At 44.2% G+C, this 19,192-nt stretch overlaps 1 protein-coding gene across 8 annotated transcripts in view; it reads right to left on the bottom strand.

Annotated features, from left to right (window-relative positions):
* CABIN1 (calcineurin binding protein 1) overlaps positions 1-19,192 on the bottom strand; it is a 222,795-nt gene that overhangs the window by 151,600 nt on the left and 52,003 nt on the right. For 7 of the 8 annotated variants that reach the window (XM_032801282.2, XM_075060054.1, XM_075060056.1 and 4 more), the window contains 3 exons: positions 15,046-15,312; positions 14,093-14,244; positions 13,473-13,651 (listed from right to left, as the gene is read on the bottom strand). In XM_032801282.2, coding sequence (XP_032657173.1) covers positions 13,473-13,651; positions 14,093-14,244; positions 15,046-15,312 — 598 coding nt within the window. The remainder of the gene's footprint in view (positions 1-13,472; positions 13,652-14,092; positions 14,245-15,045; positions 15,313-19,192) is intronic. The other variant, XM_075060057.1, reaches the window with a different exon arrangement.

Raw genomic sequence — 19,192 nt, 5'->3', positions numbered from 1 at the left:
TTAATACAATCATATTTCAACTTTAAACCTTGGTTCTATTTCACGAAATAGAACTGTACACTCATCAAAGTGAAGTTCTTTCTTCAAAAGAGGTCTAGACATTTGGCCTCCTTGCCTGTGGGGGTAAATTTGGGTTGATGTTGCTTGTCACTTTTGGTGATAGCCTGCAACACTAGAGTTTGGAGTATGAAAGTAAGTAAGTATTCCATACCCTTCAATGGTGCAGAATATTTCTTTTCTTCAGAGTGAGAGCACAAGTAGCTGGAGTATTCCAGACCATCCTGGTTGGTTCTAAAATGGCCTCATTAATAGGTAGTGCCTCCTTCCTGGGACCAGGTCTTTGGAGGATATCTAATAGCTCATGAGTGATGTCCTGCATTTTATCCAGGGGTATCTGCAGCGTGTCTGCAATTCTCCCAAGGTGGTCTTGGAACTGCCTATAGTCAGGTAGTGATGGTGTGATCACCTCATCTGATGCAGACAATGATAATCATTCCACAAAGGCAAATGGTTCCATCTATATGGGTTACTCCTCTTCTGCAGAGTGCCCCTGATCAAGTTGAGGTTCCTTCCCAGGTGGGAATCCTGCCTTGCATCTCATTGAAACCTCGCATACTTGGGAGTCACAAAGATGGATCTCAGGGACACCAATAACGCTAGTACAAGGGATCCGAGGTAATGAGGTGGATTCCTGAAAGGAGGGTACCATCCTGAGTTGGGCTGTCCTTCCTATGAGAATATGAAGGCACCCATGATATCTTGGATCCTCTGGTCGGGCTGACTTCCTGCTTCATTAAAGCTGGTGAAACTCTCCCGCTAATTCCAGACTAAGTGGAGGAAAATAAGGCCTCTATATTGATGGGCAGCGCCATCAGTACCAGTGGTCTCATTATGTATTGGCTGGCTGATAGTACAGGAGAATGGTGAAGTGATAGTGTCAGGAGCTCCCTAGTTAGGACCAGATCTGACAGTATCAGCGATTCCAGATCTGCAAAGATGGTAAGGGCCTCTGGGATAGAATATCTAATCTGTTGATGGAGAGTGGACCTGGGTTTCTGTCCCTTAGCAGTGCTGGTTTCAGAAGGACAGCGGTTTTCAGTAACAATTATTTCTTATCTCTTCATGCTGGTACCATCAGTGCAGGATGTGTCTATGTTCCTCTTTCCATTGTCACTACTAGAGATAGTCTTGTCCCTTTGGCTATCAACTGTTTTAGGGGACTCTCGATTCTCCATGTCAAGGAACCAGTACCATGCTCCTTAGGAGTTCCAGACACATCCGTATCAAGGTGTGGGGCCTTACTGACCTAGAAGTAGTCAGCAAGGAGGTCCTCTTTTTAGATGAGGACTTGGCAGGAGATTTCTCATGTTTCTTGCGAGAGTGTTTACTTTTACCCTCCTCATGTCTCTGTTTGGAAGAGTCTAACTCTGCCGTGAGCAGCCCTAGAGTCGGAGACCACCATGATCGAAGAGGTGCTTCTCAATGCCTCTGTCTGATGTGTAGGAGTGTGATGGGCCAGAATAAGACTGAAGTCTCACAAAATTGTCCATCAGGAATCTTGAAAGCCTGAATTCATGAAACTGATGGGTTCAGCAAGGACAGATACTGAACTTAGAAGGATTATGAGCTTTGTGGAAGTCAGGGACCAGAAAGAACCAGGGATAGGCCTTGCACACCTGGGGATCTTGGGCATACTGGGCACCCTCATACGGGGGGTGGGGGGGATGCCCCCAGAGCTCTGAACTACTCTAACTACACTATTTAAAACTATTAACAATATCTAATTTTTTGAACAGGAACACTAGCTACAGCTATAGACACTAGAGAAGTTCTGTCTCAGACCACATACAGTAGAAAGGAACAGGAGAAGTGGTAGGTCTGCATCACCCCTTATGCTCTCGGTTCAGAGCAGGAGGAGAGAAAGGCAGATTTTTTTGCCTGGCCTGAGCCTATCTCAGGTGTATGGAACACATATGCACTTCGACTGGAATACACTTAGTGACCATCACTCGAAGAACTCTGGCTTACACACATGTCTATATTCATTGGTATGCAGTCAAATCATTTGGGATTACTTGGCCTCATACCACTGTGATTCTTGAAATAGACCCCAGCCATAATGTCCTACACAAATCTGGAATCAAGATGCACTTTCATGTAATTAATTTTTTTTAAAAAGAAAAAAAGATAAAAAGTTGAGTTTTGCATTGGAGCTGATTCACCACTTGAGGCAGAGTGCCTCTCTCTGTGTACAGAAGGGACCTCCCCTACAAAATGAGTCAAAGATGTAATCCTGGATAGTGTCTAGTTTCATCAAATCATTAAATACGTTAGTAACTAGCAACTCTAACAACTGCTATACTTCTACCATCAACAATCTCAGAGCATAGAAGCTTATCAACATTCTATTTATCTGGTCAGATTCTTCTTATATATTTTTATACTAAATATCAATTTCAGATTTTTTCTCATTCAAACCCATTAAAATAGGGGCGGTAAATAGATTAAATTACAGAAAGGATAAAAAGCAGAATAGTAATTCCCATCCTAAATCCATTAGTTCAATGTCCTGTCTCCAAGAGCATTCAGTACCAGATGCCTCAGAGGAAAGTGCAAAATCACAGTAGTCAAATGTGCTATTATCTCTCTCCATGAAGGTTTCATTCTAATCTCTAATAGTGAGAGATTGGTTTAAACTCTGATACATGAGGATTTTGTATCCCTTCCAAAATTCTGTTTGTATTAACTGTCATAACTCTGGATTTTCTTGTTATCACCATAAATGTCTGATCCCTCTTTGAATCTTACTAAATTCTTGGCACCAGTGACAAGCTGATGCACAATATCCTCATGGATCACCTTTGACTCATCAATATATTGAGAATCCCACTCTCACAGAAACTGCACACCTCTATAACATTTGCAGAATCACAGGACCAACAGATTATGAAGCAGGACTCCTCCCATAGCACAAAGCAAGAAGCCTTTCCCAGTGAGCTTAACATGCAGTTTTTGCCAATTACTGAAGCAAGCCGTGACAGGTAAAAGCAGGAAGAAAATGTCTAGGGAACAGAATTGTATAAAGGTTAGCGGCAGCACGGGCAATATTGGTTGCAAAAGCAGTCAAGCAAAGATAAAACATAAAAAAAGGATGATCACATCTAACTGAACAGAATGCAGTAAATGACAAGGATAAAGACAACAATAATATAATGTTTCAGCATTACGGTAGCAATGATCATGCCATGCGTTTTCTGCATTGTCTCAGCACTTCACTGGCAGATATATACATAGCTGAACATTAATATATTCGAAAGACAGATACTACAGCAAAAGGACAAATTTTTCAGTTCTCTTTCTGGGAACTAGATTTCTTATTTGGATAACTGTTTTTATTTAGATACCTTATATTTTTTCTCTTTCTGAATTAACGTCAATTTTAAACCAGGGATTAGCTGAACACATTGAGACAATAACTGTTTAAAGTCTGTATTTTCTCCCTCTCTGTGAAGAGCTGAACATATCCACAGCTTAATGACTGTGCATTCAGTAGAAAGTTGGCCCTCTAACTGGGTAAATTAATCACAGTGATATCCTAGGTGAGGCAAATGTCCTATTGAATCCCAGATTGCTATTTTAAAAAAAGTAAACAATGGAGGTCTACATTTGGTTTATCCACTGTTAAACTCAGATTTTTACTCTGTTGGGTTACAAAACCAGTGATGTGAAAGGGACGGAAAAGGAAAGACTGGGCTAACACAACAAAGGGGAAAAGGGGACGTTGCCTGGTGAATGAGTAAGAAAGAGCACTGAGAGAAGAAGCTGCCTGTTTTGTGCATGCACAACTGCCAGCAAATATTAGCTGCAACTCAGCTATATTTCTTGCCTCCTGAAGGAAAGATGCAGGTCAGCAGCTGCCATAGCGAGATCGATCTAGAAATGTGTGTACTGTACAATAAAGTATTGTACTAATCTACAAGCTTTTATTGCTCTATATTTTCCAGTTTGTCTAAAGCATGATATTCTAAACCAGCACTACGGGGATTCAAAATGGTCTAGACTATAGTAGTCATTTCTGAATTTTGTGTCCAATGTTTTCCCAGATATAGAAATATGCTGGACAGTTATGGTACAATATGAGAGAGATAAGGTGCAAGCTTGTCTCTCTCACCAACAGAAGTTGGTCCACTAAAATATATTACCTCACCCACCTTCTCTCTCCAATATACTGGGACAAAAATGGATACAACTACACTACATAATACTATATGGACATTACAGCTACATCACCTGAAAATAAATGCTTGCCCTTTACATTTTAGCTGTGTAGAGGTGCACACCTGAGGACTGGAGTCCAGTGATTTTCAGTGAAGGGCTCCTGTCTGTGGATGAACTTACTCTCTCTCTTGAAGTCAGCAAGTTTGTTGACCTCAGGGTCAACAAGATATCTTGGTAAAGCATTTGTTTGACTATGGACTATTGCTGAGTTATTTAATAAGTTTGCTTGTGGCAATGCAATCAGAGGGGATGTTTGTGTGGGATCTGTTATAGTCACTTATATTATTGTCATTTACTTTGTCGGGTGCCATGGTAATAAGTATATAAAAATACTAAGACGATTAGGGTAGATACCTGAACTGAATTTGGGCCAAACTATTTCATTCATGAATAATACCAGTGTGGGCTATTTCAAGTGGTGTCAGAAGAGCAAAAAGTTTCCCAAAAATAATAAGTTTAAAAAAAAAAAAAGCCATTGACTATTTTTAGGACCAGTATAATGGAAATGCAGACACCACACTTCTGCAGCAATTAGATGGCGTTAAAGATGTCAGTAGCACTTTACTTTAAAAAGTACATATTTTAACAAAAGTATTATGCAAAATAATGCAAAGCAATGCAATATTAATAACACACACGCACACACACACACACACAGGTGAGTAACTTCTGCGCTTCTCAACCTGTTAGCACTCCTCTCTCTGCAACAGCAGCCCTAGGCAAATATTTTAATTTCCTGGGGCTCTACAGTATGCTGGTATGCTACAGTATGGTAGTTTGGCTTTGCCAGCAAGTTAAGGCATTATGATTGGTGCAGTCCTTTCCAATTCTACTTGGAATAGTCACACTCTACCTTCCTAGAGGGCACCCTAACTTGGCTTCTTCTACAAACTGACAATTTCAATAGCTGTGACAGCAGCTATGCTATGCCAGGCTTGCAGCTTCTAGACTTGCTGCTTCAGCTCTGATGGACCTAATAGCTCCTTAGCTTGCAGCTTTTGGTTTTGCTATGCAGCCCACCTTCCTCCATCAAGAAATTAGTATGCCATCACCCATAATGCCTTCTTGTGAGTGAATGCACTCATGACATGCACTGCAACAACTCATTTGTCTCCAAAGACCATTTCAGCAAGCTGTAGGGCCTATGCATATGTAGTCTGACAGAGAATTGAAATCACACAGTGCACATTATTTTAGGATACTTTTAATTAATTAATTTATTTATTTATTTTACATTTTTCGTTTGCAATGTCAGTCTTCACAAGTGGGGAGAAAAGGTAGATCATGACTGGCCCCACATTCAAGTAACAGCAGAATTATTTGAGAAGAATCTTTGACTAACAGGGCAAAAACTATCTGCTAATGAATGTGGCTGATAACAGAGAGGCAAATAATGTACCTGCCAACAAATAAAGGTGAGTGCCCAATGATTTCCAAAGCATACTAGCTACTTAAAGAAAAAGAAGTTACTCACCTTTGTAACTGCTGTTCTTCGAGATGTGTTGCTCATATCCATTCCAATTAGGTGTGTGTGTGCCGTGTGCACAATCATTGGAAGATTTAGCCAGCTGAGGTGCCCCCTGGAGTGGCGCCTTCATGGCGCCAGATATATGCCCCAGCCAACCCAGTGCCCCCTCAGTTCCTTCTTACTGGCTACTCCGACAGAGGGGAAGGAGGGCGGGTTTGGAATGGATATGAGCAACACATCTTGAAAAACAGCAGTTACAAAGGTGAGTAACTGTCTTTTCTTCTTCAAGGACTTGCTCATATCAATTCCAATTAGGTGATTCCCAAGTCCCTAGGCGGTGGGGTTGGAGTGAGATGCTGCCGAGTGAAGGACCGCTGAACCGAATGCAGCATCACCCATGGACTGCTGCACTATCGCACAGTGGACGGCGAAGGTGCGTAGATGGGACACCAGCCAAGTCATAGCATGCACAGATGCATGATGTGATCCAGGACGAGATGCGCTGGGAGGAGACCAGAAGGCCCTTCATCCGGTCTGCCACAGCAACAAACAGCTGTGACGTTTTCCTGAAGGGTTTTGTTTGCTCGATGTAGAAGGCCAGGGCCCTGCGAACATCTAGGGAGTGCAGCTGTTGCTCCCGTCAAGAGGCGTGTGGCATGGTTGACATGGAAGGCAGACACCACCTTAGAGAGGAAGGCCGGGTGGGGTCGCAGCTGTACCTTGTCCTTGTGGAACACCATATACAGTAGTCCTGATGTGAGTGCCCTGAGCTCAACACACGCCTCGCTAAGGTGATAGCTACAGGGAAGGCTGTCTTCCAGGAAAGGTACAGGAGTGAACAGGTGGCCATCAGCTCAAACAGGACACCCATGAGTCTGGATAGGAGCAGGTTAAGATCCCACATAGGGACCGGTTGACAAATTCATGGGAACAGGCACTCCAACCCCTGAAGAAATCTGCTGGAGAAGACCAAGCGCCCATTTTTGCCTGGATGGAAAGCCGATCTAGCTGCCAGGTGCACCCTGATGGAAGATATTGCCAGGCGCTGCTGCTTTAAGGACAAGAAGTAGTCCAAGATGATAGGTACTGATGCCTGTAGGGAGGGTCATATGATTCCAGGTACACCAGCAGGAAAACCGCTTCCACTTGGTTAAGTATGTGGACCTGGTAGAGGGCTTCCTGCTACCCAAAAGAATCTGCTGGACCAAGTGAGAACAGCACAGCTCAGATTGATTTAGCCATGCAGCATCCACACTGTGAGGTGGAGAGATTGCAGGTCAGTATGACAGAATTGACCATGATCCTGAATGACCAAGTCTGGCCACACTAAGACAATGGCAGGGCTGAGCACACCCTCTCCAGACAGTCAACCAATGACTTTTACAGAAGGAGAAAAAAACCTCAGCATCCTGAAATGTACTGAAAGGGATTCAGCTGAGTTGGAAGCATTCCCCAAAAGTATGAGTCTCTTGCATGGCCCACTGTTGCTTCTCAAACCTGCACAGGACAGCTCGTGCCAGAAAAGAGCTCATTATGCACCTATTGCCTTTTTAAAAAACAGTGAATTTAGACCCGCTGAATGGTCCTAAGCCAACAACTCTGGAAACTAAAGTCTCTTCTCTCCACAGAACACACACAGTATGATCACTGGCAGCCCAAACTTCCTCACACCATCCCACCCATGGGCTCAATCCTACAAGAGGTTGAGCACTCAGGACCTCAGCTGTAGGAGAGTGGTATACCAGGGCTGTCTGGGTCACACCAGGGCGACCAGAATCAGACGGGCTCTGTCCCTGCACAGCTTGATTAGGACCCTGTGGACTAGCTAGAATGGAGGAAAGGCATAGCAGGTGATCCTTCCACTGAATTAGGAAGGCATCCGACGGAGAACCTGGAGAGCACCCTTGGAGAGAGCAGAACATCTGGCATTTCCAATTCTTGTGAGAGGCAAATAGGTCTATCAGGGGACAACCCCATTTCAGGAAGACAGAGTGGATGACATCCGGGCGAACCGACCACTCATGAGCCTGGTATGATACGCTGAGGTGGTCTGCTAAGGTGTTCTGGACCCCTGGGAGAAACGATGCCACCAGATGGATGGGTTATGCAGAATTCCCACAGATGAGTGGCCTCCTGACAGAGGGGGGACAACCAGGCTCCTCCTTGCTTGTTGATGTAAAACATGGCTGCAGTGTTGTCTGTGAGGACTGCAACACAACAGCCTTGAATGTGCTCTCGGAATGCTTGACATGCCAGGCGCACTGCTCTGAGTTCCCGTATGTTGATGTGCAGGGATACCTTTCCTGCCAACCACAGTCCCTGCGTACGGAGGTTCCCGAGGTGGGCTTCCCATCCCAGGGATGATGCATTCGTGACTAGGGACATGGAGAGCTGTGGGGCATGAAATGGCACCTCTTCGCACACTGATTTGGGGTCCAGCTACCAGCCCTGAGAGGCTAATACCCCTGGTGCGATGGTAACTACCGTGCTCAAGCTGTCCCAACCCGGGCGATATACTGTTGATAGCCACGCTTGGAGTAGACGTAGTCACAGCATGGTGTGCCTGGTCACAAACAAGAGGCCATACGCCCCAGGAGGCATAGGCATGTTTTCACGGTCGAGGTCGGGAAGCTTTGCAGGGTGTGGACGATGTTCACCAGGGATTGGAAGAGTGCTTCCGGCAGAATTGCCTGGACCAGGCCTGAGTCTAATACTGCTCCTATGAATTCTATCCTCTGGGTTGGTACCAGAGTGGATTTCGCGACATTGAGCCGGAGGCCCAGCCGATTGAACATATTCATGGTGAGCTGAACATGAGACTGCACTTGATCCCTGGAGCGACTCCGAATAAGCCAGTTGTTGAGATATGGGAACACCTGGAGCGGTTGTTGATCAAGTGAGGCACCCACCACAGCCATGCATTTGGTAAACATCCTAGGGGCCGTGGATAGGCCGAAAGGAAGGACGGTGAATTGAAAGTGCTGTTGATTGACCAAAAAGCAAAAGGAAGCATTTGTGCGGTGAGTAGATCGCAATGTGGAAGTACGTGTCCTTCATGTCGAGGGCAGCGAACTAGTCTCCAGGATCTAGGAAAGGAATAATGGTCCCCAGTGAGACCATGTGGAACTTCAACTTTACCATAAATTTGTTGAGTCCTCGTAGATCCAGGATGGGCCAAAGCCGGCCCTTGGCCTTGGGGATTAGGAAGGAATAAATGCCCTTGCCCCTTGACTCTCCCGCAACCTCCTCTATCGCTCTCAAAGCCAGGAGTGATTAGACCTCCTGTAGAAGGAGGTGCTCGTGAGAAGGGTCCCTGAAGAGGAACGGGGGTGGGGGAGAAAAATTGGAGGGAGTATCCTCTTTCCACTGTGAGTAGGACCCAACGGTCTGATGTTATGTAGGACCACGTACGGAGGAAATGGGAAAGACGATTTTGGAAAAGCGGGGAGGAATCCTGAATGGAGACTGGTGCTCCGTCCTCAGGTGCACTTTCAAAAGTTCTGCTTAGGCCCTGCCAATGGCTTGGGAAGACCCTGGCATTGGCAAGCTTGGTGTCCCATTTGTTTCCTTTTACCACCTCGGCTGCATCTTCTAAAGAAGTCCTGTCTCGGCCAAGGGGGAAGGTATGACCTCTGAGGCTGTGGTCTGAAGGGCCTTCTCTGCGTTACTAGGGTATGCATTCCCAGAGAGCGCATGAAAGTTCTCGAGTCCTTCAGACTCTGCAGCCTTGAGTCTGTCTTATCAGAGAATAGGCCCTGGCCATCAAAGGGCAGGTCCTGGAAGGTCTGCTGTAACTCTGGTGGTAAGCCAGATCTGCAGCCACAAGATGTGGCGCATGGCTATGCTCGAGGCCAGGGTCCTAGCTGCTGAGTCTGCCGCATCCAGAGAGGCTTGTAGGGAGGTTCTGGCCACCTTCTTGCCCTCTTCTACTATAGCCCCAAATTCCTCTCTGGATTCCTGCAGAACCAACTCCTTGAATTTCTTCATAGAGTGACATAAATTATAGTCATATTGGCTCAAGAGTGCCTGCTGGTTGGCCACCATGAGCCGCAAGCCTCCAGCCAAGCACACCTTGTGCCCAAACAAGTCTAGGCGTCTACCGTCCTTTGATTTAGGCTCCGGGACCTGCTGACTGAGCCGCTCCTTCTGGTTGACCGAAACCATGACAAGGGAGCATGGTTGGGGGTGCGTATAGAGGTACTCGTAGTCCTTTGAAGGGACAAAGTACTTCCTTTCCACCCTTTTGGCGGTAGGTGGAATAGAGGCTGGTGATTGCCAGATTGTCTTGAAATTGGCCTGTATGGTTCGTATGACGGGGAGGGCAACTCTGGACGGTGCCTCCGCGGACAGAATGTCTACCACAGGGTCCTCTAACTCCACCACTTCCTCTACTTGGAGGTTCATATTGCACACCACTCTGCGGAGCAGTTCCTGGTGGGCATGGAGGTCCATAGGAGGAGGGCTCGAAACCATAGTCCCCGCCACTGTCTCACTGGGTGAGGACGAGGAAGATACCCCCGGAACTAAGGGATCCTGCATGATGTCCTCTTGTGGAGGATCTTGTTGCTCAAGGTCCATCACGCTAGTAGTGTGGGCCTGCACTGGTGCTGGAGCAGTCGCCTCAGAGCCTCCGGGGGGGCGGGGGGGGGGGAACAAGACACAGTGACCTCAGATACTCGGGGCTCCGAAGGGGCGGAACGGGAAGCCCCCGAAGGAGCCCTCTGGGCCTGATGGTAAGCCCAGGGGGTCCAAAAGGACCACTGTGGGGGTTCGTGGCTCGAGTCCTGGCCTTCTTCTAGCCACTGGCCTGTATTGCCCTCACCCTGGTCTTGGGTGTGGTAGCCACCTTGAGAGCACGATGATGCAGAGGCAGAGCGAGATGGCCAAGGCGGTGCAGTACGCGCTGGTGCCCTGTGCCCCATGCTGTACAGTGCTGTGGTGCTGGAGACCAGTGCCATGAGGCAGAATGGTACCGAGACGTCAATCGGTGTCTGTGGTTGTATCGGTACCAGGAGCCTGATCTGGATCTTGATGGCAACCTCTGGTGAGATCAGTATCAGGATCGGCTCCGGGTTGAGTGCCGCTCTGACCAATACCGGGAGAGGTGCCAGGAGTCCGATCGGTACCAGCCGTAGCGAAATTCGGATCTCTGCGAGCTGGAGCGGCGTCACAAGTACGACCGGCGCCGAGAAAGAGAATGGTGCCAGGACTGCGAGCGACGCCGTGATGAGTGCCGGGAAGAAGATCAGGACCAGGACCGGTGTCGTCCTTCTTCGCTTGGCGACGGTGGTTGCATGACGGACGGCTTCACCCTCGACAGCACTGTCCGTGACGGAGATGCTGCCAGCTACCGAGGAGTTGGCTCTGTGAGCGCAATCAAGTCCCGTGCTGTTGAAAAGGTCTCTGGAGTGGAGGGTAGTCTCAGCTCGACTGCAGTGTGCCCCAGGGAGCTTACGTGCACCAGAGCTGACGGCCCTTGCGGCACCGGAGTCGACGGTGGAGGAGCCGATGTTTGTCCTATGTGCTCCGGCAATGGACGTGGCTCCAACTGCGATGCGGGAAGCTGTCGCACCAACAAACCAGAAGTATCCAGCACCTGCTTGGGCTGCTGCTTCTTCTGGCTTGGAGACAGAGACCTGCGCCGTGGTGGAGGTGCCGGGGAAATCTCGCACTATGTGTCTTTGGTAGAGTCCAAATGGGGTGCTGGATCAGTCAGTGCCGCAGGGGCACTCTGCACCGAGGACGACGGTGCCGAGTCTCGGTGCACAGAGGAAGGGACCGTGCTAAGTGCCCTCTCCATAAAGAGCTGCTTCAGTCTAAAGTCCTGCTCTTTCCTGGTCCTCAGCTTGAAGGCTTTGCAAATGTGGCCCAGACACCTTAGGCAAGAGTTGTGGGTGTCTCCCATTGGCATCGGCCTCTAGCAAGCCGAGCAGGGTTTGAATCCCGAAGACCCAGGCATAGGTACCAGGATAGGGGAAAGGGGAGAAGACCCTGTTCCCCCCCACTAATTAAACTAACTCTAACTATACCAAGTAATTCACAACTATTAACAACTAATCAGAACCTATTAACAGGTACTAAAGCAAATGCTAGGGAGAGTGGAGATCAGCTAAGCTGCGCTCCACAGTTCCAAGGACCCTCACTGGTGGCAAGAAGGAACTGAGGGGGCACTGGATCAGCTGGGGCATATATCAGGGGCGCCATAAAGGAGCCACTCCAGGGGGCACTTCAGCCGACCCACAGCATGTTGCTAGGGTAAAAATCTTCTGATGATCATGCACGCAGCCTGCGCACACCTAATTGGAATCAATATGAGCAAGCACTTGAAGAACTTCTTGCTTTCCAGGCACATGTTGAATGAGCCTGATCTGATCCAAAGCCCAGTGAAGTCCATGCAAAGACACCCATTGACTTTAATGGACTTCGGATCAGGCCCTGTATCTTTATCTCTATTTTCTCTCATTTATATTTTACACAAACACACACAAATGTAAGACTGGTAGAGAAAGGACATGGAGCAGCTAAAGTAGTACAAGTGCCTGCCTATATACAACTCATTCACACTAATGTGTGTACACTCATTACATACACACACTCACTCTCTTTTAAAACAGTGAACGAATTACTGTATATTGAAATGAAGGTTTGGATAAACTAAACTTTTAAATATTCAGGTTAGTGAAGGAAATGCTGGTTTTAATCCAGAAGTTATTTATTAGTAGGGGAAAAAAAGGAACAAATACATATTGTTGGGTACTGCACATTTAGCTACTGGTTTCGAAATTGGGTCACATTTTTATGGTTTAGTTATTTTTGAAATGTTGACGGGCATGGAAGCAGCCCACCCTACAGAAATAAGTTCAGACCAGGAACAGCAGTTCCTCAAGGAGGATGCTGTAATCCATCAACATTCACCTGCAGAAGTGCTCTGCAGAATATGCACTTTATTCATGAATGTTGGTTGCCACAGATCCAGGGGGACAGATAGCTAAACTGGTCACCAGAGTGGTGATGTTGAAACAAAACTGCCTGCCAAAAGACAGTGTCTGGTTTCCTAAATAGAAGATTTCTATTAATTTGTATTGCAATGACACCACTACACTACACTGTCCCACTACTTTACTTTCCAAACCAATCAGTTGTTATTTTATGATCCACAGAAACGTGCTGCTAGCCAGTTAATGTAAATACTAAAGAAAAAAATAAAAGACGAAGTCTATTAGACCACCATGCAAATCACCTTGTGTTGATAAGCAATATATTCAGACAGTCGCCACCTGCCTCATTTCAAATGGGATAAACTCTGGTGAGATTTTTTGGATGGAACATCACAAAAAGTTAACTGACTTGCTCAGATTCTCATCTAGTCAAGGAAGCACTGAAATGGTACAAACTCAGGTATCAATTAAACCCAAGTTTTTCCCCATAAGCTCAACAAGCACATGATCGGCTCTAGAGATATGTCACATCACTAAAGGTCCATTTAATAGCTACATACCACATCCCACCCCCATTCCCATTTAGTTTGGGTGGCAGGTGACGACCTTGAATGTTTTATTTAAAGCTCTGACCACTGTGAATTTATGGAGTTAATGAGCAGCAATATTGCCCGTGTTACCACAGACCCGTCACCCTCCTTGAAATGAGCAGATTGATCTTCCCAGGTCAAGCCCCCCATGATTAGAGCACCTCCCTGTGCTGGCAGTATTGAGAACAGGGACTGTACCGTCCGGCGTTGCCTGCTGACGGGGTTTTTTACATTTGACGTAATCGTGGTCAACTGGAGTGGCTGTGTAAGGTGGGGATGTCAGACCTGGACCAGAGGAAGAGGGGAGGGAAGTCCCAGGGCCTGGTACTGTTCCAGCAGAAGAGTGAGAGTCTTCATCAATCATGCAAGTCTTTTCCCTGGGTAGATGGGAAGAAGACAAAAATGATAACAAATCAAAGCTAGAGGGCTCATGTCAATAAATTACGCTCGACTTTTAAGTAAAGCATCTGCTAATTAATCAAAAATAATGGTTTCACCAGTGGATCCAAAGATGAGGTTGTCCCCTTCTCTTGTTAACCTTTCTCCCTACATTGTGCCTATATATTGCAGAGACCTCAGAAAAATCAATAACGTAAGTTCTATGATGTGGAACACTAGATGCCATAAGAGTGAGTTAAAGTCTTAATATTTTGTGGTTTCTGTTGGTTTATGGCACATTCATTGTTACCATAATAGTTTGTGGCACACCTGTTTTGAATCTATGTAGATGTCTGCACAAATAATAATCTTTACACTAAAAGCCTACTTGGTGTGGAAAAAGCATGTTTTGAGAGTATTTTCTGGAAATTAGCACTCACTTTTCTGTAACTTTTGGAGTGTTCTTCTCTTCACCCCTGGCAAATGGTCCCTCAGAAGCCTCCTTCATGAAAGTAACTAATATTTCTGCATCCACCCCAGAGTCTGGCTTCCCCAGAAGTTTCAGAATAGAGGCATGAAGCCGGAAGTAAACCTAGGAAAACAAAACACAGTCCATTAAATCAGTAGAGAGCTCAGAATTCTGAAACTAGTTCCCAGAAGTAGACCCTGCTCTGCAAAAATTCTGAGATTTGCAGAGCAAGTTATTTGCTGTCACATGTACCTCATCAGGACATTTCCTGTCTATCCAAGTCAAGTAAATGGCACAGGTTCTCAAAACAAAAAGGTGCTCCCTCCAGGCAATGGAATGAAGCAATGAGGACAGACACTGGAGGAGGTCACTGGATACATACTAAAGCCAATGTCCTTAACAAGCTGCACCATGGATGTAGAGGGTCTGTGACTACTACGTCAGCCCATGCCTTGTCTTTGGGCGAGGGGATAGATTTCACACCAACCACCTATACTTCAACCTCAAAGTCTGACTTATGAGTTTTATGTGGGTAAAGCTAATTTGACTCTTATTAAATAAGTGATAAACAGTAGCATTATCTGATATCAGTATCATACCTATAAATGCTCTATAATGCAAGCTTTTATAGGAATTCCATTTGATTCCTGGATTTTGTCTTGAATATATTTTCATCTGTAAAGTACAATGCACATCTATTGCCACTATGCTAATAATAATGATTATTGTTATTTCAACTAACTGGAGAAAACAAAATATAAACCTTCTATGTTTTAAAAAACAGAAAATGATGTCTACTGGTTAAACTATGCATGTGTGTCAACAGTTTCAGCACACTTAAAACATGGTAACAGCTGTTAAATTCTGGTTCAGTTCAGCTAGTAGACCTGGCACTAAGCTTTTGTGCGAGTTTTCCCATTTTACCTCTAATGCCTCCATGGCCAATTCTGGTGGGTTATGGTAGTGAATCTTCTTTGGATACCTGGCAGCTTCCTCATGGAGGTAGTGACCTGCCTGTTTGTAATGAAACAGATAGATAACAGGAGACTGTTTTTGCTTCTCTGCAATCTTTCCCAGCATGTAGTGAATAAGCCACTCCTCTTCATCTCCATCTCCATCTCCCTCACAGCGAGATGCCGAAGTAAAGCAGAGTTTGGCTGTCTCCAACATGCTGTCTCGACGCTCTTCCATCTGCAATGGGACAAGATGCTGAAAACACGAGTTCACCCTTCGCTGGGATGAACAATGTTGAAATTTATTCTATTGCATACGAAAGTTCACAAAAGAAATAGGTTATTTAAAAATCCTTTGGATTTAATGGCAGAGCATACAAAATGTATCCAACTACCCAAATGGCTTCTGAAAACTCATAAAATGTGGTGCATATGAATCTGTGTTTCATTCAATTAAATGCCTTCTTACATTAATGACTCAAATAAAGCAGTAAGAAAAAAATGTATAAACGTAAAACATTTGCGGAGAAATTAACAGACAGTGAATCTGTTTCTTTTCCATAATTGTAAGCAATTCTCTCAATACATTTTATTTAAAAAAAAGAATTAGAGATATTTACCTAACTCTGCAACTAACAGTCTGCTAGAACACAGGCCATTAGAATTCACAAGAAAATACATTTTATAATAGTTGGTAAGAATCTGCAAGGCAGCAGTATTGATTTTTACTAAACAAAACAAAACAAACCAAATAACAGCATAAATTAAGGTTGGCCTACCCCAGGCTGAACTAAAAAATATTTAAAAATATGACAGCATCTTAAGTACTGTCTGGGAAAGCATTGTTTTATTTTATCGAGTTTCAATATAATGTTAAATATGAATTACGAACTTCTTGAACGGAAAATATTCTTGAAGCACATCTGCTCCCTTTGACATAATTCATTTAAGGAGAATCTCCTTGATTACAGTTTGGAATACAACACTAGTTTTGTGTTGTTTTTAAACAGATATATCCCTGAAACAGAGAATCATGCTGTTCTAACTCACCTTCTGTTACACCGAAAGCTTAGCCTTTTCAAAGGTTTATACCTTTATAACACATTCATTTTAGAAAGAAGAGTGAAGCCGTTTTAAACAAATATTTTGGTTTAGTGCATGGAAACTTAAATTGGATGGTCTGTAGCCACATTATAACCCTGTTACAAATGGTAACTATTGTCCACTCAATTCCTTAACAAGTGTAGGTTTACAAGACAATAATGAGTATGTCTTTATTGTGAATGACGTGGGACTGTAATAACTTGAGGCTTTAAAGTAATTAATTTTGGAGTTCTTAGGTATAAATTACCAAGTAATCTTTAGAGATGTAATAAGCACACTGTTACATGGCAGTCCACACTAAACTTTGTATGGTTACCATGTAACTAAGAGCAGTAACATAGTCAAGAGCCTTCATTTCTCATGTGTGTAAAGCTCTGCACACTTCTATGGTGGTACTACATATATCAATACAGAATTGGAAGGTAGTTAATATTCATACTTGAGAACACTCAAAACTAAGAACGGTGAAAATGTAATTTAATCTCCTCCCATTAACATTTGGGATGCTAACACCTCAAGAGCTTTGGAAGAGATGGGAGAGTAAAGGTGCTAGTAAAATTACTCTAATATCAGCATCATGATGTCTCATAGTTCTTATCTCTCAATAACTACATCAAAATTTGTAATGTGGACAAATAAACATATGAATCTTTCTAACTACCAAATTGCAACTAAATGAATAACTAATTCTGGCACTGTCCTATTAGAGAATTAATGCCAATCAGGCACAATTTTGCTGGGAAAGAGCCCTGGATTTCTTTCCCTTACTACAGTGATCACTTTCCCAAATTATCATTAGAAGAAGCAAGAAATCTAAAAACAGGATCCGAAAGACCGATTTGGTGTAATTGCCTTGGTTAGGTGTCTGACTTTTCACCATTAATTTTAATATTTCCTGAATAAACAGGAATTGAGAAGTTGTGATCCCGAATACGCTGAGATACTTTTCATAGCATCTACTAAAAAGCAGCAAGAACCTGGATGAGCAAATTTGACCATATGTTTATTTTGTTTTCCTGGGAGGCATAGAGATTCACTGCAGTTATCCTTCATGAATTCAAATCAACTCAGTGCATTTCACACAAACATGTTTGTTTAGACATGCTATTTCAGTAGATCATCTGCTGCTATGGAATATGGCTGCTGACAGCCACCACTTTGTTTATAATCCAAATTATCAACGGCTCATTTAACATTTGTTTTGCTTCACTGGAACACTCTTGTTGACTTCTAATTATTTTATTGCAAGACAAAAATCTGAATTCAAACCCTTGGGGCAAGTTTGCTCTAGAAAATGCTTTTTCTATATAAAGGCAAATTGCAAAGCAAAATTTAAGCCCAGATTTATCTGCTTAGTTCCTCACTAACCAAGTTGTGGGAGGCATCCAACGTACAAGCATTATAATTAGCCTTTTAGACATTCTTTCCCCACCTTAGTGGAACCCTATTACCTCCTCTTGATTCACTGAAGACATGCCAAAATGCATCATTCTCTGACATCACAAATACCATGGACTGCACTGAGACATCTGGGATAGTTTCCATGAACCAAGATCTACCAAGAGGGCTGGACATCTCTCTGTGTTGAAGATCCCTCAGAGCTTCGTTAATGGGGGCATTCAACACAGAAATTCAACTCAAGTTTTTATTTTTCTTTGCAGTTCACCTAACTCAGGATGAGAGTCTCATAGAGACTTCTGAACAAAAAAACAAGAATGATTAAGCCTCTTGAGATGCGTGTTCTCTGAACATGGGGTCCTCCCAAGACTCACGTTTTCCAAATAGAATTTTAAGCTCCTTTTGCGCCTAGCTCAAGAAGAGTTGAAGAAAATGATTCACTACCTTGAGTTAACTGAGAATTTTATTTTCACACATCTAGCACTGTGTGATCATAAAAGGGTATTTTTAAAATTTTGACAATATAAAGGATTAGAAAATAACCAATTAACTTTCAGTGCAGCTAAGTCAAAATCTTTTATCAGGCAGTCCTAACTCTTTCCTGCTTTCAGGATGCAAACACCTTCCATTTCCCAGCATTACTTTAATGGATCTCTTCAAAAACTCAAGTAATGGCCATTTTGTCTTTATCTGCAGGGATACTGGCTGAAACAATGGTCTTTAAGACAGTAACTCATTTCTTAAGTTGATTAATTCATACCTCATTCCGCATGTAAAACCACTAAGATTTAGAAAAAGATATGCCTCTGAACAAACTACATGGAAAAGCATGTAGGAGAGATTCAAAACAAACTCTGATTAGCTTGGGTTGTATGCCTCCAAACATCAGAATCTGAACACAGCAAGTGATTCTATGATTTCCAAATCTCCCCAGTGACACATGGTGCTCAAGAGACAAGTATTCTTTATACTGAACCACTTCAAGGTGCTCATCTTATTAACTGAGAAGCCATCAAACTTTCAGTTAGAAAGCCATATATCCCTACATGATTCCTGATGCTTAAAGTTATCTAAAAGAAAGTATCTCTCTGTTTCCAGAGATTGTGATTTATCTCCACCTCTACCTCGATATAACACTGTCCTCGGGAGTCAAAAAATCTTACCGTGTTATAGGTGAAACCCCATTATATTAAACTTGCTTTGATCCACCGGAGTGCGCAGCCCCCCCCGCCCCCGAGCACTGCTTTACCACGTTATATCCATATTCATGTTATATCAGGTCACGTTATATCAAGCTAGAGGTGTACTTTTCTGCAACTGGATATTTTAAGACCTTGTTTTCCATTCAGCTCATATAAGAAAGTTCATTTTAACTCCCCATAGTGGTTCACGCCAGTATTGTTTCTTTGAGTTTCCTTTTCCACATTTTCTTTGGCATATAAGACGGTTACTCACCTTTGTAACTGTTGTTCTTCGAGATGTGTTGCTCATATTCATTCCAAGTAGGTGTGCGCGCGCCGCGTGCACGTTCGTCGGAAGAATTTTCCCCTAGCAACACCCGGCGGGTCGGCAGGCGCCCCCTGGCGTGGCGCCCTTGCGGCACCGTATATATGCCC

Source organism: Chelonoidis abingdonii, chromosome 22, assembly GCF_003597395.2.
Source record: "Chelonoidis abingdonii isolate Lonesome George chromosome 22, CheloAbing_2.0, whole genome shotgun sequence".
Classification (NCBI taxonomy): domain Eukaryota; kingdom Metazoa; phylum Chordata; order Testudines; family Testudinidae; genus Chelonoidis; species Chelonoidis abingdonii.
This window is presented reverse-complemented; position numbering and strand designations above follow the sequence as displayed.